The following is a 25,493-nucleotide window of genomic DNA, read 5'->3' as shown; positions in this document are numbered from 1 at the left end:
GCATTAACAAATAGCCCCATATCTAAGATGGCGTCCTCACCTCGTGTATCAGAGGAGTCTCCTCCCCCCAGCCCTGCAGGACTTGCAACTGCACAAGCTCCCTGTGTGGAGGATATATTTTCACATTCTGTGGCCATAGAAGATATACCCTCATCGGATCAAGCAGCTTCAGAAGCTTTTATAAAAAATATGGTACTAGCCCTCAGAGGCTCCTTTCACAGCGATTTATTAGGATTCTCCACTAAACTCTCTAACGCTATTGACGACTTGGGGGACCGAGTTGACCACGTGGAGACAAAAATGAGTGAACTCACTAATGCACATAACGATATAGTGGATGCTCATGTGTCTTTGGAGGAAGAAATGCAAGCTTTAAAATACAAGTTGGCGGATTTGGAGGATCGCAACAGACGGAATAATGTCAAATTTAGAGGAATTCCAGAGTCCGTCCAACCTTCCAACCTCACCGCTTACTTACAGCAACTTATTAAAGATGTATTGCCTACTTCCAAACCTGCAGATCTTATCATAGATAGAGCTCATAGGCTCCCTAAACCTAAATCTATTGCTGCTGATTTGCCACGAGATGTGATAGCAAGGATTCACTTTTATAATACCAAGGAGTCCCTCATGTCTGCTTCACGAAGATTACCGGCTCTACCTGTACCTTATGAAAAGATACACATCTATGCGGATCTCTCCCAAACAACCCTGCAAACTAGGAGGAAATTTCTGCCTCTTACACTGGCGCTAAGGAAAAACGAAGTGGGATACAGATGGAGATTTCCTACCAAGTTACTGGTGTATAGGAATGGAGTCCTGCATACCATGGCGGATGTAGAGGAAGGATTGGCCCTGCTTCATAAATGGGGACTTACACCTATTTTGCCCGATACAGTTCCTGCTAGAAGGTCCCCCTCGAGACTCTCACCGGAGTGGATTGCGAAATCTCGACCTTAAAATTTCCGGGGTATTGGCTGCTAAATGGAGGTCGTGATGGTGTCCAAGTAGACTCTTTCCCCACTTGTCTTTGGTGACTCTCAGCCAGACATCTGGCGGAGTTACTTTCTCACTACGTGATGTTTTTCTAGCTACAGTTTCCAAGTTTTTACTTTCCTTTCCTGTCCTCCTTCCTTAAAATTGCTGATCTACGATTATTGTCATATATACTAGACGCGTTATGTTCTGATCCTATCCTAGCTCGAATATGGGTTTTAATTCATATGAAGCACTTTACATGTATTATTTATGGCGGTTAAATTTGTATCTCTGAACGCAAGGGGGCTTAATTCACCCTTTAAGAGAGCTTCGGTGTGGAAGGATGCTTTGGCTTCCAACTCTGATATAGTCTGTTTACAAGAGACACATTTTGCCAAAGCCCATTGTCCCAAATTTAGTCATCAAAAATTTCCACTAATTTACCTTTCTAATGCTGATAAGAAAAGGGCGGGAGTGATGATAGCCTTTAAGGACACAGTATCCTTTCATGACCTGCCTAAGTAGAGTCGTGTGTTAACGAACCTTCCTTTAACCCATCCTATCCCCCCACCCCCACCTTTAGGAAAGACACGTGACACCGAGGTTGGATGTGAAATGGCCACAGCAGCCGTTTATTAATTTTACAGTTTTCTAAAAACAATTTAAATCCGAAACCTTCGGATAACTAGTTAGGAATCCACCAGAGAATTCCTCCTAATAATTCACATGACCCAACATGGGTCAGAAACGTAAATAACAATTTAACGTTAACATTAACCCGAGCAGAGGAAGTCCTTGAAGCCCTTTCAGATATTCCTTTTTTAAGAACACACCGAGTTAGCCATCTGCAAACCACTAATTACCTCCAGCCGTAAACCAGCTCGGAAGCACCGTTCACCTCTGCAGATGGCTCCAACCACTAGAAGTCCACTTCAAGGGGATAACACCCGATGAAGCCCTCAAGTGATATACCGACCACTAGAAGTCCACTTCAAAGGGATAACACCCGATGAAGCCTTCAAGTGATATACCTTCTACCAGAAGACCACTTCAAAGGGATAACACCCGATGAAGTCTTCAACCATGTACCTTTTTTGGGGGACGCATACCCCCGATGCGACCCCCCCACCATTTTGTACTGACTGGCCTCAAGGACTCCCCCCGCCAGCTGCCATGACACCAGAACCTACTCAGGAAAAAAGGAAAAACATGTTAGATAAGCACACAAATAAAAAACAACACTCCTATATGGACGTACGCAAAGACCCACCACGTAACAAACCAAGGGCGGGAGGGTGGGAGCTTGTCCTTACTGTGTTACTCCCTCCGCTGCTTCCGGCTCAATGCCGAAAACAGCGGGAAGAGCAGCAACGGCCCCCTGACTCCTCCCTGACCCCCTCCAACTCCCTCCAACTCTCCCTCACAAGTTAACCCTTTCCCTACCAGGGAGGTCATGGAGGCTTCCCTTCAGCCCTGCAGGCTCCGTCCAGCCCCTTCTTGACCTGCCTAAGTAGAGTCGTGTGTTAACGAACCTTCCTTTAACCCATCCTATCCCCCCACCCCCACCTTTAGGAAAGACACGTGACACCGAGGTTGGATGTGAAATGGCCACAGCAGCCGTTTATTAATTTTACAGTTTTCTAAAAACAATTTAAATCCGAAACCTTCGGATAACTAGTTAGGAATCCACCAGAGAATTCCTCCTAATAATTCACATGACCCAACATGGGTCAGAAACGTAAATAACAATTTAACGTTAACATTAACCCGAGCAGAGGAAGTCCTTGAAGCCCTTTCAGATATTCCTTTTTTAAGAACACACCGAGTTAGCCATCTGCAAACCACTAATTACCTCCAGCCGTAAACCAGCTCGGAAGCACCGTTCACCTCTGCAGATGGCTCCAACCACTAGAAGTCCACTTCAAGGGGATAACACCCGATGAAGCCCTCAAGTGATATACCGACCACTAGAAGTCCACTTCAAAGGGATAACACCCGATGAAGCCTTCAAGTGATATACCTTCTACCAGAAGACCACTTCAAAGGGATAACACCCGATGAAGTCTTCAACCATGTACCTTTTTTGGGGGACGCATACCCCCGATGCGACCCCCCCACCATTTTGTACTGACTGGCCTCAAGGACTCCCCCCGCCACAGCGAAACAGGCCTTGACCACCTTAAGCCTGTGAGTTCCTCCACACCACCACCGCCCTTTCTATGCCTTCTGCTATCGCCAAGCTCCAAAGATCAATGCCAACCTCGGTCAGATGAACCCCGTCACTCCTCCAGAAATTCCCCACTCCTGACTCCAAATCCCTATGCCTCACGCAAATGCCCCCGTTTTTTGCCACAAAACGGGACACCGCCCGATTAACTTTAATGCGAGCCTTATTGACTCTCTCCACAGATCTAGCTAACCGCCAGTGCTTTCTTGGGACTATGTCCGACCACACTATCACCAACTTGGGATAAGATACCCACAAACACAACATATCATGTTTGATATCCCGCACCAACTCACGAAAGGGGCGGACTCCTAAGTCATTCCCACCCACGTGCAACACTAAGACCTCCGGAACCCTATCAAGCCGAGCATATGTCTGGAATTCCGCCAACACCCTGCTCCACGACATACCTCTAAAAACCCAGCCAATGCACAACCGCATCCTGTCGCGGAATGCGCAACTGGCGACCATCCGGGCGGACGTCCGCCCTCAAAGCCCCCCAGTGCACGTAAGAATGACCCATCAACCACACCAAACACGGAGGCGAATCTGAAACGGAAAAAACAATTAGGCACCACCATATAACATTTTTAAAGCGTTAACAACAAAATTCATAACATATGGGGGCGGACATAGGACTTAAACCTGTTGGACTCCCAACGACCAATACGCCTCACCCCCTCATCATCCAACCCCCAGCGCCCCGCTTCTGTTGCTGCGCCAATCCTGAAGGAATGAGATGAATATGAGCCTGCCGCGACACCAACCGCCGTCAAACATTTTTTAAATACAGCTCCAAACTGAAACCTGGACAAAAACGACCCGTCCACATGACGTAACAAAGGCAAATCTGGAGACCCCATGTTTGGCGTAAAACCCCGCATGCACTCTACTGGGCACATAACCGACCCCGGGAGAGCGAACAAAACTATCAGTTTTCCCTTCCCTACTTGGTCAGTTTTTGACCGACGCAACCATACCTCCAGCCGATCTGCGAATAGGCTCACCTCCCCAGATCTCAGCCCCCCTGCCTGTTTGGTACTTGGCGACACCAACTCACCTATTCTAAATGCCCCAAAGAACGCTAACGAAAAAGCCAACCGAAACAAATCCATTTCGTCTGAAGAACGACAGACCGATGCTAATGAACCGCCCAACGAGCTAAGCAAAGCAAACGACACAGGCCTTCTACTATCCGCCTCCACCCTACCTCGGCGCAACCCCTTCAAAGCCTGCGATACCAGAAATTCCTTCGATACATCCTGAAAGCCCCGCAACTTAAACCCAAACGCCACCGCAGATATGAACCGGTTCACCTTCGCCACTGAAAACCCCGCCTCCCAGGCGTCCCCTAACCAGTACAAAAGTGCCACCAACCTGTCTCTATCCGTATTGACGTCACCCAACTCTCTTACCCACTCCTCCCACTGCCTCCAACAAGCAGCATAAGCACTCCACGTCGTGCGCGCCAAAGACCTTTGTAACAGTTGTTCTACGGGACCGATACCAGATCCCAAAGATGCTCCGGACAAGCCAAACCAAGACGTTCCGCTCCCGGTGCCAATTGCCGAAACCGGTCCCACTGCGAGCGAGAAAGAGCATCAGCGATACAATTCCGTACACCCGGGACATGCACCGCCACCACCCACGCGTTCAACGACAAACACACCAACACTAAATGTCGCAACAATTGAACTACCGGAGGAGAGGACGCCGTGATGTTATTAATGGCAAGCACCACCCACATGTTGTCGCAGTAAAAACGGACCTTCTTATCCCTGAGCCTGTCCCCCCAAATGGTAGCCGCCACCACGATGGGAAACAGCTCGAGCAGGGCCAGATTCCGCGTGAGTCCACTGGACACCCAGCTAGCCGGCCATTGACCTGCGCACCACGGACCTCCCCCGTAAGCTCCAAAACCGCCCGCCCCAGCCGCATCCGTAAAAATATTCAAATCACTCGTATCCTGCGCTGGGGCCATCCATAGCGAGCGACCATTGTACTGGCCCAAGAAGTCATCCCAAACCTGAAGATCAGCTCGGTGCTCCTCCTTGAGCCGCACAAAATGATGCGGCGCACGCACTCCCGCCGTTGCCGCCGCCAACCTCCTACCAAACACCCTCCCCATCGGCATAATCCGGCAGGCGAAATTCAACTTCCCCAGTAGCGACTGAAGCTCCCGCAGCGTCATTTTCTTCATTCTAAAAGCCCGCCGAACCTCCAGCCTCAAAGCACCCACTTATCCGCAGGGAGACGACACTCCATTGCCACCGAGTCTATTTCGATTCCCAAAAAACAAATCGTCGCTACCGGGCCCTCCGTTTTTTCTGGCGCCAAAGGAATCCCAAAATCCCTCGCCACCTTCTGCAGTGCATGAAGCAAATTACCGCAAACCGGCGAACCGCCCGGGCCAACGCACAAAAAATCATCTAAGTAATGGATCAACGAGTCGACCCCGGATACTCCCCTCGTTACCCACTCCACGAAGCTACTAAACGCCTCGAAGTATGCACAAGAAAGGGAACACCCCATCGGAAGGCACCGATCCACGTAAAAAGCCCCATTCCAAAAACAACCCAACAGCCGTTGGCTTTCTGGATGAACTGGCAACAACCTGAACGCCGCCTCGATGTCGGTTTTTGCTAGCAGCGCACCTGGACCCGCAGCCCGCACTAACCCCACCGCCTTATCGAATGAGGTATAAACTACGGAGCACAACTCGTGATCAATCCCGTCATTTACCGACGAACCCTTGGGATACGATAAATGTTGAATCAAATGAAATTTTCCGGGCTCGCGTTTAGGGACAATACCCAACGGGGACACAACTAAATCTTTTACCGGCGACTCAACAAACGGCCCCGACATGCGGCCCAACGAAACTTCTTTTAACAACTTTTCCGACACGACTTTTGCATGCAAGTAAGCCGATTTTAAATTCCTCCGCGTAACCGGAACCTCATAAGGAGGCGGAGGAATAACAAAACCAACCCGAAACCCTTCGTAAAGCAACTTAGCCGCCGCCCTATCCGGATACTCATTTAGATAAGGGGCCATCTTTTCCACCCTCACCGGCGACACCCCCTTGACCAGCCGTGGAGGGCTGGTTTCCTGACCTCTTTTTCCGCATACATTTTGCCGCCCCGAGTGAAGCCCCATTACACTCGGAACACACGTGCTTGAACTTGCACGTGGCCCCAAACTTACACTGGCCTTCATTAAATTGCCAGCAAAAACCCGCCTTTCCCCCGCCGCTTTGTCCAACCTGACTAGACTGGCCTCCCTGGCCGGCGCTCCCGGGAAAGGACTGCCTAACCGGAGCCGTAACCCGTAACCAGAGAGCAATATCCTTCTGGTCCCACCGAATCGCCGGCCGAACCGCTTTTCGCTGACGGAATTGCTCATCGTACCGCAGCCACGCCTGACCCCCATACGCCCTATGAGCCTCCCCAATGGCATCAAAATAACAAAACAACGCCGAACAATTTTCCGGCGCCTTTTCCCCTATCACACTAGCAAATATGGCGAACGCCTGCGACCAATTAACGAACGTTTGCGGGATAAGCCTATACCGCCGCCGTTCTTCCTCGTCCTTTTTACTCTCGTCCCGCTTGCTCTTATCCAAATTAAATTTAGCGAGCGGCAAGAGAGAAAAAATCTCCACATATTCGTCCTTCCAGATCTGCTCGCGCACCTCCTGCTTTAAATGCGCCCCCAACGGACCCTCGAAACAAACGTACACCTCCCCCCGAGCACGGTCATCAATATGCACCCGATCGCCATCCTTTTGTGCCTCGGTCTGTACCGACACCGCGACCGCCTCCCTAACCGCCAGCACGGGCCGCGCCTGTACCAATCCCACGTCCCTGGGGCCCTCCCACACTACCGCCGGGGACACTTCCGAAACTACCGGCGCCGCCGCCCTATCCAGGCGCCCGACCAGCTCCCTCAAGCAACCCACTAAATCTGCCAGACCCGCGCCATCGCGCCCGCCCGCTCCACTACCGGCCACCGATGCGACGCTAGCAGCCCCCCCGCTGACACCCGACATAAAAATCGCTGGATACGACAATGATGGAGTTACACACTCACCGGGCCGCACAGGCGCTGTGTTCCCGTCAGCCGGACCATCCTGACCTCGACGATACACGTCCAGTTCACCTTCCTCCAGCTCCTCTCTCGCAGACGACTGGCCATCCCACCGACATCTTCGGATCGGAGATGATGAAGCGCTGACTGATGGGCCGGCAACCTGCCGCCCGACCGATGGAACCCAGACTTCCGACTGGACCTGTTGCCTCAACGTCGCTGCAGATCTAGGCGTCCGTCTCGCTGATCCTGAAGAGGCCTGCCCCCTGGCCGGAACATCACCAGGCGGGGCGGCCGTACCTCGTCTTCCAGATCTTCCATCCGATGGTGGAGGGGTGACAGGGAGCCCGGCCTGCGACTCCCTGCTCACCGCCGGACCCCGTCGCGGCTTGGGATTCCTGCCAGGACGCAGGGCCTGGGAAGGGGCGGTCCCCCCAGCTGCCTGGCCTGCAGCGTCCGAGATCGGGCTCCCTCTGCGACGCTGTGTCCGCGGGACTGTCTCAGGACTAAGGCGCTCTGGAGGTCGAGACCGCCGGGAGGGACGGGTCGACCCGGCCTGCGTCGCCGTCACACCCTGCAACGCTCTCTGCCTGCTCCGGACAGGAGCAGTTGTTGCCGACTCCCCCCCCGCCGCCATGCTAGGAAGGGGGCCGGGGGAGGGGAGCCTGTCCCCTGCAACAGACCCCGAACGCCGGGCCTGACATGGCAACACGGCGTCCGGGATCCTCGCTAATGCAGCCACGGTCTCCTCCAGCCATCCGGGACCGTGGTGCACAGCAGCAGCTCGCAGCTGCTCTAACAAAAATGCCTCTGACATGCTGTACGAGCGCGGGCAACAGGGAGCTTGTCCTTACTGTGTTACTCCCTCCGCTGCTTCCGGCTCAATGCCGAAAACAGCGGGAAGAGCAGCAACGGCCCCCTGACTCCTCCCTGACCCCCTCCAACTCCCTCCAACTCTACCTCACAAGTTAACCCTTTCCCTACCAGGGAGGTCATGGAGGCTTCCCTTCAGCCCTGCAGGCTCCGTCCAGCCCCTTCTAATGCAGTCTTCCATTATTGATGAGCGGGGGAGATTTTTGATCCTGGTAGGTCTTCTTAACAATTGTCCCATCACTATTGCTAATATTTATGCTCCTAATACGTCACAAATACGTTTCCTCAACAAGACTATGCGCAAAACTCGCAAAATTATGCAAGGGATATGATACCTTTGGTCGCAGTATGAATCAGGCCTTAATTCGAATGGATTTATTTCAAAGTCACAAGTGAATGGGAGAAAAAGCTGCAATACCTGTGAATCGCCGCCAAATGTGTGTCGAAGATTCACAGTGAGCAAGTAGAAATGAAGGGGAAGCAGTTCTCGGAGTTGGACACCCACCGATCAGATAATGATGGCCCATCCTGAGGACAGACCATCAATTTTATCTCTCTGGATAACCCCTTAAATTATAAGACGATTAAATGTAAACTCTGATTGGTTGCTATGAGTCAGAGGTAGATGTTTCCTCTGAGACGTGTTGAAACCTGAGGTACAAAGTACTGTACAAATTGTGTGTACAGGAGTAAAAGAAAAAAAAATATTGACAACAAAAAGACACATTATGTAGATTTCATAGTATATATTTAAAATACAGTAGGTCTACAGAAATTGTTCAAGTCATATCAGGACATAATTTTTATTACAATTTATATACAATAGTAAAAAAAAAAAACGCATGTACAAACTTATTATCTGTGTAAAAGATATTGTTTTAAAGTATCTGGAAGGAAAAGCTGACAAATTCTATGATGCTGTTTGTGTCCAAAGCACTTCCTAGTACAGAGGCGGCATATCTGCTTCAAAGTCAGCGGCCCTGGGAAAAGAATTCCATAAATGTTAACAGCATAAACTCACAGGATCACACAAATAAGAAACAAACACATCTGGTATGTAGAGTAGTGCCCAATCACAGCAGTATATCATCAAGAGATATTAGGGTGGATTTACATTGTGTCCTTTTGGCATATGCGGGCCGGTATGCGTTAGCAAACTTTTTTTTGTACCTGTATGGAACAGTGTTGTGGACTACAGTAAAAAAAAAGGGTATACTGCGAGGTCCTATGGATGACGTGTACCTCGTAGGAGGTATACATCTGGAAATACTCCCGACGTATACCTCCCACATTTGGCTCAAACGCAGTGTCTAAAAGTGGAATTTCAGTCACAAATGGCATTAGGGGATCATGCACATAGCCTCATTATAGCTCAGTTTTGTAAGGAGCCTTAATTGGCCTTGCATAGAGATGCATGTGAACTCTACTGTACCTCCTTAGACCTCTGATTTTATACAAAGGCAGAGGCACATTACACAAAGGCATCTATAGCATCGGACTGGCCCACCGGAGGACTGATGGATCCCTTGGCAGACCCAGGCAGCAAACTGCATTTCTCCGGCCGCTGACTAATGCGGAGCAGAGAGCCATTGGCTCACTACCCCAACACTTACTTTAGTGGGCCACAGACTGTTTAAGGCTGGGTGTTGCCGGGTCCTGGACAGTAGGAAGCAGGTAGAGGACCCATCTGCTTGTAGTTGAAACGGGGTTAGGTGAGCTTTTTTCATTTTTATTTTCATTATTTGGCAATAGGTACCTAGCTACTATATAAGGAACAAACGGGACCTAACTACTATATAGGAGCACAAAGAAGGACCTAACTACTATATGGGGGCACAAAGGGAAACCTAACTACTTAATGGGGACACAAAGCGGGACCTAATTTCTATATTGGGGTGCAAAAGGGGACAAAGGGGATCAAACTACTGTATGGGGCCAAAATTGAACCTAATTACAATATGGGGGCCCAAAGGGACCTAATTACTATTTAAGGGCACAGAGGAGGACTTAACTACTATATGGTAGCACAAATGGAACTTAACTACTATATAAAGGCATAAAGGAGTACCTAAATACTATATAGGGGACAAAGGAGAACCAACCTACTACATGGGGCCCAAAGGGGGTCTAACCGTTATATAGGGCACAAAAGGGACCTGACTACTATATGGATTCCAAAGGGAACCTTCTTACCACATGGGGGCCCAAAGGGGACCTAACTACTATATAAGGATACAAAGATGGACTTAACTATATAGGGGCACAAAGGGCAACCTAACTACCATATAGGGCACAAAAGAGTTCTAACTACCATATGGGGCACAATGGGCACCTAACTACTATATGGGGCCAAAGGGGACCTAATTACTTTTTAGGGGCACAAAAGGGACCTAGCTACTATATAGGGGCACCAAGGGGAACTAACTACTATATGGGGTGCAAAAGAGTACTACTTGGTTGAACTTGATGGACGTGTCTTTTTTCAGCCGTACTAACTATGTAACTATGTATTGTGTGGAGCCACAAAGCGGACCTAACTACTTTATGGGGCAAATGTTGGGACATTGCTACTGTGTGGGGATCTAACTACTATATGGGGGGGCACCAAGGGGAACAAACTACTATATGGGGTACAAAAGAGGACTACTATTGTGTGGGGACACAAAGCGGGACTAACTACTGTATAGGGGCAAAAAGGGGGACATTGCTACTGTGTGGAAGCACATAGGGAGGCATTTCTGTGTAGGGAGTGCAAAGGTATCACTATAACTGTGTGGGCACTAAGAGGAGCACTATTACTGTGCGAAGTCTAATGGGGCACTATTACTGTGTGGGGACTATAGAGGCCACTATTATTGTGTGGGGAACTAAGAGGAGCACTATTGCTGTATGGGGCCTACAAGGGGCACTGTTATTTTGTATGGGCAAAAATATTACTGTGTGGAGCACAAAAGCGGGGTACAATTATGATGTGGGGCACCACTATAAGTGGTGAGTTTTAGTAGAGGGTGGGGAGGGTGCTGGAAAAGCAGGGAGCCAAAGATGTTTGTGTTGCAAATTCTGCAGAGATGAGTAGTTGCTAGAAGAAGTCGTTATAGCGTTCTGGGCCGGATGAAGAAGAAAAGGAAAAGTGAATGACTCCAATCTGAGAAGATGCCACCTGTGAGTCACTGGATTTCACTGTACTGTATTCACTTATATGGTCTGCAGAGCGCCTGTGTAGAACTGGTATCTACCACTATATGGTCACTATATGGTGGTAATATTGGTCTTTGTTTTACTACACACATTTTACTACACAATTAAGAGTGGTCTTGCATTATTTCTATATAGCTGAGGGTGGGCCCCAAGAATTATTTCCTCTGGTGGGCCCAGGGTACTCCAGTCTGACACTGGGCATCTATATACTAACCATAAAGGGCCACACTAGAGTTTAGACACAACCTACTCAAAGGAGGATTAGTAGTCCAGTTTTAATTTATTCATACATTTCCACATTATGTATTTTCAGTTGAACGGTTAAGAATTTCATTTGCAATATACCTCACCTTACCTGGTGTGAGTTTCTGTGGTCAGGACCCCCACTGATAACATATTTGTGGCATATCTTTTAATTAATATACCATGTACCTTAATTAATTGTAAAAAAAAAATCTCTTAAAGAATTTACTGAGGTATTGTGAGGTATGATGGGAGTGACATTCTTTATGATCTTGGTTCTCCCATGGAGCTCAATATAGAATGACCATGTACAGTCAACTCTCAAAAGGAAATTGGGGTCCATGCACATTCATTCATAGGATCAGTGACGATGCCAATGGTTGACCTCCGATCCAACATTTATGGCATTTCAAATAGATATTAATTCTGGGAAACACAAACAAACATTAGATTAACTATACCCATCAAAGAGCAGTTGTCTACACAGGGCATAATAATATGTTTTGTGGAATGTGAGGAGGGACCAATGATAAATCCCAGTCCATGCAAACAAAAACTCTTTATAAGTTCTTTCAAAAAAAAAAATTTTTTTAAATATAAGAACAAAAGTGAGGCACTCTACTCAGGTAAAAAGTCAGTTTAGGGTGGGAAAATAAAAAATGGAAATGAGAATAATGGAGAGTCTAGACAAAAAGGAAAAAAAGAGAAGAGAAAAAATGGGGTGAGGAAGTAAATCCACCAAGGAGAAACCCTAGGTTCACCAGATCTACACAATTCTCATATTCTGATATCTGTTGGAACTGATGGAAGTTGAGCTATGTGGTTGACTTCTGGTTCACCATAGCATACCACAAACCTACAAGAGCGGGTTCCTGATCTTTCCACAAGGAACGCAGGTACAAGAAATAATGACCAATGTTTTTTGTTTTTTTCTTGAGAAGCATCTGACTGTGGAGAAGGATGGATATTTCTAGAGAGACTCGCAATGGCAGTGTGGGCTAAGAAGGAACTCCACCTTTAGTGATTTGTACTATCAAAATAGATATTTTACTGTTTTAATAGCCTTTAAATGTTTGCACCCACATAGTATATTTTTCTATATTACAAACAGTTTATCATAAAAGCAAAATGTTCTTTTTAGTTTTTCTTTATTCAGAGTGTAATTAAATAAAGCAAATATAAAATTAATTGTTGAAGCATTTTTCCATTATAGACTATATGACATCATATTATCTGATACAAAGCTACATACTGCTTGTGAATGATTCATTTCTACCTTCTCTTTTTAAAAAGAGCTGGTGCAAAGTGCTGTGTAGTGGGATGATCTGTGAAGGCCGTTTCCCATCTGCATTCTTAGATTGCATGTTTCCACCATAGTCAATGAGGAGGTTTGCCAATTCCACATTGTCATTTCTTGTAGCAATGTGTAACGGGGAGTCCAACTCTTTACCAACATTTGCACTCGCCCCTAGGGACAAAAGTCACAGAAATATTTAAATTAAAAATGATTAATAAGTCAATAATTCTGAGCTTATATATTCCTCTGTCCTGAATTTATTTTTTTAATATGTATTTATGTATAAGTATAACTTGAGAAATTCAAGTCGCACTATGCTGTTTCTGATTTCTGATTTTTTTTTTTTTCAAGACCTGCTATTTTTTACATGCCCGCTTGTGAAAGTTCAGAATTTAAATAATAAGAGTTCCCTGTGATGCTTTCTCTCCCCTTCCCCTGCGTTTTCTAACCTGTGTGCAAGCGTTTGCTTCCCCCCTTAAGCGTTCTCAATTGCGCACTGATCTAGATACAGATGTAGGGTCGGTCCAGTTGACAGATTTTTATGAATTACAAAAAGGAACTGCATCATATTTCTAGCCATTTCCAGCTGATGTAATTTAGTACTTAGCAAGTAACAGTCTATGTCACTTGCTAATGATCTTCAGAAAAAGCTACATTCGACGGTACAGGCCTGTAGAGAAAAATCAGACAACAAAACACAACAGATGTACTAATAGACTCTATACCTGTATTTTCTTACATTACATCCTCACATGTGGAGTATTATTCTAGACTATAAACTATATCTTACATCATAACCTGGACCTCTATTTTTATATTCTTAATTTCTATAGCACAGTGGGCCATGCGTTGCATGTGGTGCTACATCCCATATTTTTTTATTACAGCACAAATTCATCACTATTTCGAATACCTATTGTAACGTCCACAGCCGCGGACCGTCGTTCTTACCTGCCCCCGATGGCTGCGGCCATGGATGTGTTAGTGCCAGACGGCATCTCCCTCCTGAGAGACGCCGGCACTCACTTTCGCATCGCTGCACTGTTTCCTGTAGGATGTGCGTACGCTCGCGTCCGGCCTTAAAGGGCCAGTGCACACACATGAGTAAGATCTGTAATTAGCCCATGATCACCCTGGACTATAAAAAGGGCACTTGTCCATGGCCGCGGCCGTCCGGGGGCAGGTAAGAACAACAGTCCGTGGCTGTGGACGTTACTCCTATACATAAAAGCCATTCATAATCCGCAACAATCTAAACATTACCGTAGATTAATTTATACTCCAGTCACTAAATATAAGTCAGACCCGTATTATTATCTTGCATCTACAAATCAGGAATAATTTTACAAAAGCTAGTGATAGGTATTTTGATTTACAATTTATTCTACTGGCAATCACCTAATTTAGCACCTTACAAGCACTGATCTGAGCACAATTCAAGTGGCACTGCATAGCCTTAGGCCCGGTTCCTACGGGACAGATACGCTGCGTAAAAACCACGTAGCGTATCCGACCTGGAACCCGCAGGACACATTGTGCTGCGATTTTTTGGATGGAAATTCCGCTGCGTAATTAAGCGCACATACCTCTCTGGATGACATTTCAGGCCATGTGACGCTGCAGCCTGTGATTGGCTGCAGCGGTCACATAGGATGTAACATCATCCCAGTTGGCCGGACTGCAGGAAGAAGGAGGGCTTCTGGGTAAGTATGATTTTTTTTTTTTTCTTCCGACGTTGCGATTTTTGCTGGGATTACGTTACAAAAGTCGCAACGCTTGGCTTTCTGTTGCAGGTTTTGCATTCCCATTGAATTCAATGGGGGAAAGTCTGCAACGGAAAATCAACAAAAATGCAGAATAAATTGACATGCTGCGGAATGAAATTTCGCACCGCAGGTCAAGTTCTTAACTGTTTAAGTTTTTTTTCCGCAGTGTGGGCATGTGATTTTCTAAATCTCAGCCACTTTGCCGCTACTGTAAACGCTGCGGAATCTCAGCACACAATTCCGTCGCGGAAATTCCGCAGCGTTTACACTACGTGGGAACCCAGGCTAATACTTAACATTAAGAGATATAGTGATTTTCATGAGTAGAAGAGAATAGATTTCTTACCCAGCTCGAGTAGTCTTTTAGCTGTCTCCACCTTCCCATTTTCACAAGCAACATATAGCGGAGAACCCAAGTGATTTATGTATTGTTCTATACTGACTCCAGCATTTGAAAGAGACTCCACACATTCTGTATGGCCTAAAATGAAAATGATGGTGATTCTAGAAACTTGCACATTTAATTATTACGCACTGCTAGGATCTTAGGCTCTGTTCTATTATATTTGACGGCAAGAAAGTGCTATTCTTGCTATCAAAGCGGCGGGAGCCTCATGGAATCTCGACGGACCCTTAAAAGGCATTCAGCAGAAATTATTTGGCTGAGGTCTATCCAAAGAGTGTTTAAATGGTCAAAGTTACTCATGCTCACTGCAATGTGAAAAGCGGAAGTGAACCCTTGGCTGTTCAAAGCTGGCCATACACATGAGATTAAAGTCGGCCGAAACAGCCGATTATGACCATTTTGGCCAACCATCGTTTGCAAAGTTAATGTAAAAAGCCGGCGGCTGACTTTTGTGATCGACCAGGTTGGAAAATTACGTCCTTAGTCGGCTGAAACTACAAGTGTATACAGGCACTTAAAAAACAGACTCTATTATGTTGCTGGTGGGATTGTTCATAAAACAATCCCTCGGATGGTTGATCGACCACATTCTGTACGATCAAAGTCTTATGTGCATGGCGAGCTTAAGAAAGTCAATTTCAGATGTTTGGTGCTGCCTCGCACAGCAAGAAGACACAAGGAAGATAGAATACAATGACAATGAGATGTACCATTTAATAACATGTTGCAAAATTCAATCTGCTGACCCCTCTACCTGGCTGCTTATTTATACACCGAAACCCGCACCTTTACATAACTGCAACCAATCCCCTTGCTCTCATTTTTTCGCCTAACACCTGTTCTATTCTCCTTCTAATGAAAGCCCACTGGCAATACTGACACCCCTTAGCCATCAAAACCTTCTCCCCCATACGGCTCCTCACCCAGGGTCCTGGCCCGTGTTCGTTGCTCCAAGTACAGATAATGTTATTGGTTTTACTTTATTATCTTGGCACATTAAATAAGAAACATGTGAAAGAGTTGTAGTAAACTAATACCGTCTGAATACAAAGACTTCAGAGACATTGCTTTAATACTATCTAAATCCCTTGGCAACTGATAGCAGCTCTGTCAGCAATTATCTTCCTTTGGTTTTTCTAGTTTTATGTCTCTGGTCATGGCGGTACAGAAATATAACAGTTTAGAGGAAACAGTAGTAACTTTACAAGCGCTGCAGGTTCTTCACGCAATGTAACAACCTGAGAAATTTACACAATGTCAAGGTTAGGAGTTCTTAGAAAAGAGGAGGCTCAGCATCATCAAGGTCACAACAGCAAAGAATATGCTCAAGGCTAAATCCCAGCTACACAGCTGGGAATACTTACACCTTCTTATCACTCTGCTGGCCTCAGACATGAAGATAATAATGTGAACCCAACAAAAAAAAAAATTGAAAATTTAGTATCTATGTGATTTTTATTATCTCAACTTTTTGTAGAACTTTTAGTTATAAAGGTGGTCATAATACTTATCACTCAGCTCATCCCAAAACAGCAGCAGAAAATTATAATATTCTATAAATTGGTAATTTCTTTAAAATGACTTTGTTTTTTTTAGTAGTGTACGGGTTGGCATTACTGTTGTTAAAGATCTTTCTTCCGAGCCATGGAAGTCTTACACTGAAGCCACATTTACATACAGTTCAATGTAAGTTGTATAGGACGAGGACCTTTCCATTCCTGTATATATTCGATATATGAAGACATTAATTTTTGTTAGAGAAAATGTAGGAGGGAACCTCCAGCTCACCTTAAGGCAAAAAATGTCCAATGCCTGTTGCGCCAGGATCCTCGTGTCGGCACACGTTGGTAGAGACACAGCAAGAAAGTGGGTGTGATCCAGCGCAAGAGAAGAATCGTTCAAATTGTATTAAAATGGAAACTAGTTCCGATTTTATTGAAGATGCAATTTTTGTTGATGTTGTTCTATTAGATATTGAATGGCAGGGACAGATTATATGTGATTTAGGCACCGGACATTAAAGGCCATGGCCCTGTTCCTGATCACTATTTTTTTTTGCATGTCCTGCACTATGAAGAATGTTGTACCGGCCCTAATATCAATTTGCCTCTGTCTAAAACTAATTCTGCATAGGGGACCAATGTAAAGGTAATGTACTGATAACTTTAGATTAGAGGGTTAAAAGGAACAAAACTAATCCAGTAATGTAAATAAAATCTGTTGATAACCTTCACAGGTCCACTCTACATATCAATCTCTGCTTTATTAAGGAACACAATAAAAGGGTTGTATGAGATTAGAAAAAGGGTTCGATTTATTTTTGCTTACGCAACACCACTCTAGTCCATGTCTGGTATTATAACTTTCCCTTATTTAAGTTAAAGGAGTTTTCCAGTTTCAGAAAATTAATGTTATTTTTTGTGGAATTAAAATCGATACCGTTCTCCAATATACTATCTATATTAATTACATTCATTGTTTACTTCCAGTGGATACAATCCTCTCCATGGTCATGTGCTGGACACACAGGTGCTGTGATCGTTACAGTTACAGTATGTGTATCAGAGCTGTGTCTTCTAACGAGCCGTGCACCTGTGTGACCATCACATGACCATAGACAGAATTGTATCCACTGAACGTAAACAATGTTCCTACTAAATAACAACAAGCAGAGATCTTGAAAACCGTCTAGAAATTCTTATATAACCACATTAGGTTTTTCCAACTGTTCTGCTATACATAAAATAAAGTGGTTTTCGCACTAAAAAGATTTTTACCGATCTACAAAAATTAGAAATGCTAAATGTTAGATTGTTGGGACTGATATGTAATATGGAGGTCAGAGTTGCCATTCCTCCTCACGAGCACACCATGGAAATGTGATTGAGTATATATGGAAACAGCTTAGTGTGGGTCCCCCCGGTGGATCCTCCAGTGCTCTAATATTTACAACCTATCTTGGGTATATCTATAATCAGATCATGTATACAGTATGTTTGCAGATATCTAGATCCAGACAGTAGTCTTTTACTTACTCAGTAAATTTCTGCACTTTTGTCTCTAAGGTTTTCTGAACACTGTACACAAATGATCTTATCTTCATATTCGCATCGTTGCCAACATTCCATAATCATTTCCAAGGACACTTTGCTGCGGAACCGGTAATAATATGTAATATATCCCTGAGAACTGGCAAAACTATATCCCCAGTCATGAAATGGTTTCTGAATTTGATTATAAAATAGATTTTCCCTTTAGTGCTCGTATACATACATACATACCGTACATATTTACCTAAAAAGTGATGGAAAAGTTCACCGTTTAGTAAGAAATGTATTTTATAAAAAAAAAAAAAAAAAAAAAGAAGGGTATTTTTCTGTAGTTTGTACATGCTAAGAACAGGTTTCCAGAGACAAATCGTTAAAACCCATAGTTGTCCCTAAAGATTATAGGACTATGTACAGCTGTTTGTCATTTGCACACCACGTTGCCATGCAGACCCATCCAAATGGTCATTTTCTCTGAAAATAATAACATTTTAGATTTCTCTAACAAATAATCACTTTGTGTTTGCAAAGTTTAACATGATGCAAAGGACAAAGTTAAGGCTCTTTTACATGGGCCAATTATCGGGTGAACGCTCGTTCCCCATAATTGCCCTGTGTGAACAGGGCAACAATCAGGCGATGAACGAGCAAACGCTCGTTTATCAGCTGATCGCATTGTTTGTGCAGCAGAAAATATTAGCGTTTTCGGCAATTTAAATAGGTAGACATGCTGCTGATATGATAGAAATGTATGGGGACGAGAAGTTGTAGTAACCAAGGGCGTAACTAGGAAAGACTGGGCCCCATAGCAAACTTTTGACTGGCCCCACCCCTTCCCCAGGTGCCACACACAGCCCCCCTTTTTAGATAGTGCCTCCCTGTAGTTTGTGCCATACAGCCCCCCTGTAGACAGTGCTATACAGCCCCCCTGTAGACAGTGCTATACAGCCCCCCTGTAGACAGTTCTATACAGCCTCCCCATAAACAGTGCCACAACCCACTTGTAGATAGCCCCCCTGTAGATAATGCCATACAGCCCCCCTGTAGATAGTGCTATACAGCCCCCTGTAGATAGCACCCCTAACTTCCCCTTGTAGATAGCGCCATACAGCCCCTTTAGATAGCGCCATACAGCCCCCCTATAAATAGCACCATACAGCCCCCCTGTAGACAGTGCTACACCCCACATGTAGATAGTGCCCCCCCACCTCCGCCTGCATATAGTGCCATGCAGCCCCCCCTGTGGATAGCGCCATACATACCCCTGTAGATGGTGCCATACAGCCCCCTGTAGACAGTGATACACCCCACTTGTAGATAGCCACCCCAACCTCCCCTGCAGATAGCGCCATACAGTCCCCCTGTAGATTGCGCCATACAAAACCCCTGTAAATAGCGCCATAGAGGCCCCCTGTAGATAGCGCCATACAGCCCCCCTTGTAGATAGCGCCATACAGCCCCCCTGTAGACAGTGCCACACCCCACTTGTAAATAGCACCCCCATCTCCCCCTGTAGATACTGCCATACAGCCCCCCCTATAGATAGCGCCATACAGCCCCCTGTATATAGTGCCATACAGCCCCACTGTAGATAGCGCCATACAGCCCGCCTCCTGTAGATAGCGCCATACAATCCCCCCTCCCCTCCCCCTTCTGTCGATAGCACCATACAGCCTTCCCACCCCTCCTGCAGGTAGCGCCATATAGCGCCCCCAAAACAAATAAACCGAAAAAAATGTATACTCCCTCAGGCCCCATTCCCGTAACGAATGGAGCGAATCAACACCGACGGGATCCTTGCGTAGCCCGGCATCATCCAGTGATGTCACCACGCCGGCCTGCACAAGGATCTTGTCCCTGCGCATGATAGGCTGCAGGCTGAACGTGGCCTGTTGCCTAGTAAATGGCAGAGCAGGGAGATACCTCCCTGCTCTGCCATAGTGTTCAACAGTATCTGTATCCTAGGGACACAGATAATATTGAATGTAGCATCCCTACTGCTGTAGCAGTCATAGCGGCTGCTAGCGGTGCCACAAGCCATGCCGCGGGCCCTGTAGCAGGCGCTATGGCTGCTACAGCTGTAGTTAAGCCACTGGTAGAAATGATCACCCATCCCCAAACATAGCTCCCTGTGAAAGGAGCAAACGAGCGCCTATCAGCGAGCTGTCTCGTTGATCAGCGCTAGTTTAAACTGCCCACGTCGGGTTGTGTGGGAGGACCATTACTCAGTACCTCCTAACAAAGTAAAATAAATGGGCAGATGGTAATCTGCTTTGACTGCAATGCAAAGAAGCACAAAGATACAGATGCACCCTGCAGGCACAAGATGTATTAATAGATTTAATATTTTTATTTTTTTAAATTGCATTACTGCTATATTTACTATACTAATAAATGTGATGTTTTTAGCGCACATTTTGATCAAATTGTGTTTGCCACCTGTCACAACAAAGCGACCTCGTACAGATGGGTCCCTAGACTAAGATTAATATAAAACTACATACAGTACTCTAGGAGCCGTGTATATAGTAATTAGTGAGGAGACAATGAAATTGACCATCATGGATGTTCTCATTACACTTTGCGCACGTAGCATTGTGGGAATGCCCTGGAGGACATATCATTTAGTATTATAGAGTTATACTGCTTGCGGACCACTATCAGCCCATGGTTCAACAGAAAACAAAACCAAAAAAATATGTAAAAAAAGACAAGCATTTTGTCTTTTATGCTCTACTGAATGTGCAAAAGGTTTTTTTTCTTGGAGCGCCAATGATAAAAGACCACACATGTCAGGAGAAGGATCTGACTGCATATTCCACCAAAATGGAAATTGTCTTATAATATTCACCACAGGTTAAATCATCTGAGTTATTCTTGGGGTTTATGGGGTGTTAATGTTATCAAGGGAAGAACAATGGACATGTACACAAGTGCATAGCAGAATAATCCACCCTATGCTGACCACTGTGTGCGTGAGACGCCTCTGTATTCATATTATATATACCACATGAAGTGGGCATAATGTTGAAGGCATACACAATATTTATTTTGCCTTTTACAATATAGATATATAGAATAAATACTTGTGGACACCTATGTGACTATTTACCTCTCTTACATGCCTCATGAATTGGTGAGGCCACATCAGATGCTGCATGTGGGCTGGCTCCATGTTGTAAAAGCAAATTCACACAAGACACACTGCCGCTGACACAGGCGTTATAAATTGGCGTTCTCCAGTCAATGTTGGGAATATTGACCTGCGAGAGAAATAAGCACAGACTACAATAAAATAAGAAACAGTTTAATTAACCACATTAAACATTTCTTAGAATTCGAAATAGTGGATTCGTAGATGATCAAAATTGCATCAAAATTCTCTTAAAGAAAAAGTACTAATAAAAAAAAAATAACTATTTTTAATGGAACAACAAAAAAAACCTGTTGCATATTGTATACAGAGGCAGCATGTCTCATTTTAACAAATGAAGGGTAGTTGCATCTACAACACATTACTTAAAGGGGTTGTCCAGGAAAAAAAAAATTCTAACAAGTGTCCCCCAGCCTTGGTTTGCCTTCCCTGATACCCCCTATTAAACGTCTAACCAGTTTCTGTTTGATCTCCATTGTCACTGCTGCTCTTTCTGTTTGTTTACATCCCTTGCTGTCTGTTTACATCCCTTGCTGTCTGTTTCCTGTCTTGTAACCCACCATACCCATGATCCCCTGCTGCATCTGAGGAGACAGTTGCATCCCCCCTTCCTCCAAAGCATCTCAGCTATTTGCATACTGCCACGCCCTCTATGGTCACAGGATCATTCCCTGCTCTAATTCCAGGCAGCTCCCTTTCCTGCACACTGTCTTACACAGTGATAATCATCATTATCCTTTGTGTGAAGGCAGGGACTTCTCCTGGAGCGGAATCCCCGGCCACATCATTGGCTGCTGGGGCTGGGGATTCCGCTTTAGGAACAGTCCCTGACTTCACTGTCCATATTTGGACAGTTAAGTCAGGGACTTCTCCTGGAGAGGAATCTCCGGCCACTGTGTCCGCGGATTCAGTTTCAGGAGTAGGGGACCACTCCAGGAAAAGTCATGGACTTCTCCTGGAGCGTAATCCCCGGCCACAGCTTCGGCAATGGATTAGAGATTCCGCTCCTCCTCCTCCTTCTCACATGCACTTCAGTGCGGGAGCTCCAAGAGTGAAGAAGAAGGAGGAGGGGGGGGCCTGTACTATGATTGATGACGCTCCGTGTCTTTGCTCAGCCAGCACTTCCTGCTGTGTAAAGACACGGCGCATCATCAACTACATCTACAGGCGGCGGGACCAGAGGAGGCGGAGCTCTGAAGAGCTCATGAAACATCCGCCCGGCCCACTGCCTGTAAATGTAGTTGATGACGCGCCGTGCCTTTCTCAGCCGGAAGTGCAGGCTGAGCAAAGACACGGTACCTCACAGAAAATAAAAAATTTACCCTGGGTGCGGTCACGTGACGGCAGATCGGTACACGGTAACGCTGGCACAGGTAAGCAGACACTATATTAGAAATGTTATTAAATATGACTAATTAAGGTAAAATTGAAATAAAATTTATTCCCGGACAACCCCTTTAATTCAATAAAAGCTTATTTTCAGAACTGGTGATGTGGTGTTAGTTTTTTTTTATAGATATTTTATTCTGAGATTTCTATAACTTCTATTGTTTTCAATCGAGATATGGCTGCACATGTACCACGACTTGTCCTGCACGGATATGACATGTTATAGAGGTGTATTATCAGAAAAAAAACCATTTTAAGATCGAGAAAGTGTGAACCTTGAGATGCAATAGATAGATGACCAACAATAATAAGACTTATAAATGTTAGAAATAAAATTGTGCCCAAAACTCTTGACAATTTACCTACTTCTCTGTAGTATTTAAATAAATAAAAAAAAGTGTATATATTCCCCGGGTATAGCAATTTGTAATAACCAGATTCCTAACTTAAAATAAAAAATAAAGATTTTGTACTATGTTAGCCAGTCAAGAAAAGTTTTATTTTTTTATTTTTGCTCTCAGTAAGATAAACAACATAGCAGCCTTGCAGATATGATACCTTTTAATGGCTAACAAAAATAAATTATGTTAAACAGCAAACTATCGAGACTACGTAGGTCTCTTCATCAGGCATAGTACCATGCCTGATGAAGACACCTAAGAGTGTGTTCACACAGAGTTTTTTGCAGGTAGAAAATTCTGCCTTAAAATTCAGTTTTCGCAACGGCCATTGAGCGCCGATGGGCAAAAACGCAGCGAAATGCGCTTTTTCTGCCTCCCATTGATGTCAATGGGAGGTCAGAGACAAAAAAGCACAAAGATAGGGCATGTCGCTTCTTTTTCACACGAGACGGTTTTTCCGCTCGAGGGAAAAAAACGCCTCCGCCTACCATTGAAATCAATGGGAGGCATTTTCGGCCATTTTTTGCCGTGTTTTCTGACGCGGTTTCCGCGTCAAAAAACTCTTTGTGAACAGACCCTAAGTAGTCTCAAAAGCTAGCTGTTTAACAATATTTACTGTATGTATTTAAGTATCATATCTGCAAGACGGCTATGTTTGTTTCTCTTACTTAGAGCAATAAAATAGATTCTTAATATGACGCTTTCTGATGCTGGGAGTGGAAAAAACATAATGGAGCTAACCACTGCATCCTTAGGGCCATCCCCCGACTTGCCACATGGTGCACACAGGTGCATGGCTTGTTACAGTTAAAATAATGTGTGTCAGAGCTGTGTCTCCCAGCACCTGTGTGTCCATCACATGACCATGGACAGAAGTTTATCCACTAGAAGTAAACAATGAATGTTCCTACTGAATAACAACAAGCAGAGATCTTGAAAACCGTTAGGAATTAATACAGAAAATATATTGGAATATTGTAAAACTTTTAATTATTCGGAAAATAACAGTAATTTGTTGGAACCGGACAACTCCTTTAAGATCGCACTCCTCTCTATGCCTTGCAACTGATAATTTATTGAGGGCAACAATACCCAATTATGATACTTAGGTATTCACAAAGTAATGAGCCACCTGCTAATAAAACATATTCTACTGAGAAGCCCAAAGTGTCCCAGTTCAACCCAACTAGGACTATTACTGGGACTACCTAACTGGCGTCTACCATTTACACACTTTATCAGGGGCTTAGACCTCTGCTTTACATCTTTAAGAATGTTTTTTCCTGACTGCAGTGATAGAATAGCACATCATTTCCAATTATAGTATGGTACTCCTGCAACAAGAGCCATATAGATAGGAAGTTGTTAGTGATTGGTAGTTTGAGGTTGGAAATCGCATTTAAAAAGTAACATCTTATTATATAGTACATGTCATAGTCACACCTTTCAAGTTAGAAAAGGCCAATTTTTTTGTACAATTTTTGTATACCTTAGCTCCGTGTTTCAGCAAAATCTTAGCACAGCCCGGATGACCTCCTAGGCAAGCCTCGTGAAGTGGAGTCACATGATCTGCTGTGATCAGATTTACGCTGTGTCCCTTTAGAGAACAAAATACACAATGTGAAGTGTTACTATATTTAAATACAGTGTATATACAGCACACAATTATAAGAACATAAAAATACAATAGTAATCTGGCACTGTACCATCTACTGGTACCAAAAGTGCTTGTTAAAAATGTTGCAGATAAAAATACCATAAAACAAAAAGTTATTTGGGCCAATATGGAGGCCTCCGGAGTAATTCTTAACCGCTTAATGACCAGCCTATTTTAAACCTTAATGACAAGCTATTTTTTACGTTTTTCCATCGTCGCATTCCAAGAGCTATAACTTTTTTTTATTTTTGCGTCGACATAGCTGTATAAGGTCTTGTTTTTTGCGGGACAAGTTGTATTTTTAATAGCACCATTTTGGGGTACATAGAATTTATTTACTTTTATTAACTTTTTTGGAGGGGCAATGGAAAAAAAACCAACTAATTTCGCCACTCTTTTTTGCGTCTTAGATTTACGCCATTTACTGTGCGGTATAAATAACATAATAGCTTTATTCAGTGGGTCATTCCAATTGTGGCGATACCAAATTTATATCGATATTGAATGTTTTACGACTTTTACACAGTAAAACACTTTTTTTTCAAAATTATTAGTTTTTTGTATTTTATAAGGGAAAAAGTGGGTTTTTCATTTATTTTTATTTGGGATTTGTATTTATTTATTTTTATTTATTTATTATTAACTTTATTAAACATTTTGCTAACTTTATTTTTAGTCCCCCTAGGGGACTTCACTATGCGATCTTCTAATCGCATTAATAATACACTGCAATACTACTGTATTGCAGCGTATTATTGCCTGTCAGTG

General features: G+C 44.5%; 1 protein-coding gene across 4 annotated transcripts in view; it reads right to left on the bottom strand.

Moving 5' to 3' along the window:
• Window positions 1–8,931: 8,931 nt before the first annotated feature.
• LOC142743546 (ankyrin repeat and SOCS box protein 9-like) overlaps window positions 8,932–25,493 on the bottom strand; it is a 40,197-nt gene continuing 23,635 nt past the window's right edge. For 3 of the 4 annotated variants that reach the window (XM_075854425.1, XM_075854424.1, XM_075854427.1), the window contains exons 4-8: window positions 24,558–24,665; window positions 21,237–21,387; window positions 15,018–15,152; window positions 12,885–13,076; window positions 8,932–9,147 (exon numbers count right to left, since the gene is read on the bottom strand). In XM_075854425.1, coding sequence (XP_075710540.1) covers window positions 9,023–9,147; window positions 12,885–13,076; window positions 15,018–15,152; window positions 21,237–21,387; window positions 24,558–24,665 — 711 coding nt within the window. In that variant the 3' untranslated portion in view covers window positions 8,932–9,022. Of the gene's footprint in view, window positions 12,035–12,884; window positions 13,077–15,017; window positions 15,153–21,236; window positions 21,388–24,557; window positions 24,666–25,493 lie in introns of all 4 variants that reach the window. The other variant, XM_075854426.1, reaches the window with a different exon arrangement.

This window comes from Rhinoderma darwinii, chromosome 2 (assembly GCF_050947455.1).
Source record: "Rhinoderma darwinii isolate aRhiDar2 chromosome 2, aRhiDar2.hap1, whole genome shotgun sequence".
NCBI lineage: Eukaryota > Metazoa > Chordata > Amphibia > Anura > Rhinodermatidae > Rhinoderma > Rhinoderma darwinii.
The sequence above is the reverse complement of the archived record's forward strand: the minus strand, read 5'-3'. Positions and strand labels throughout refer to the sequence as shown.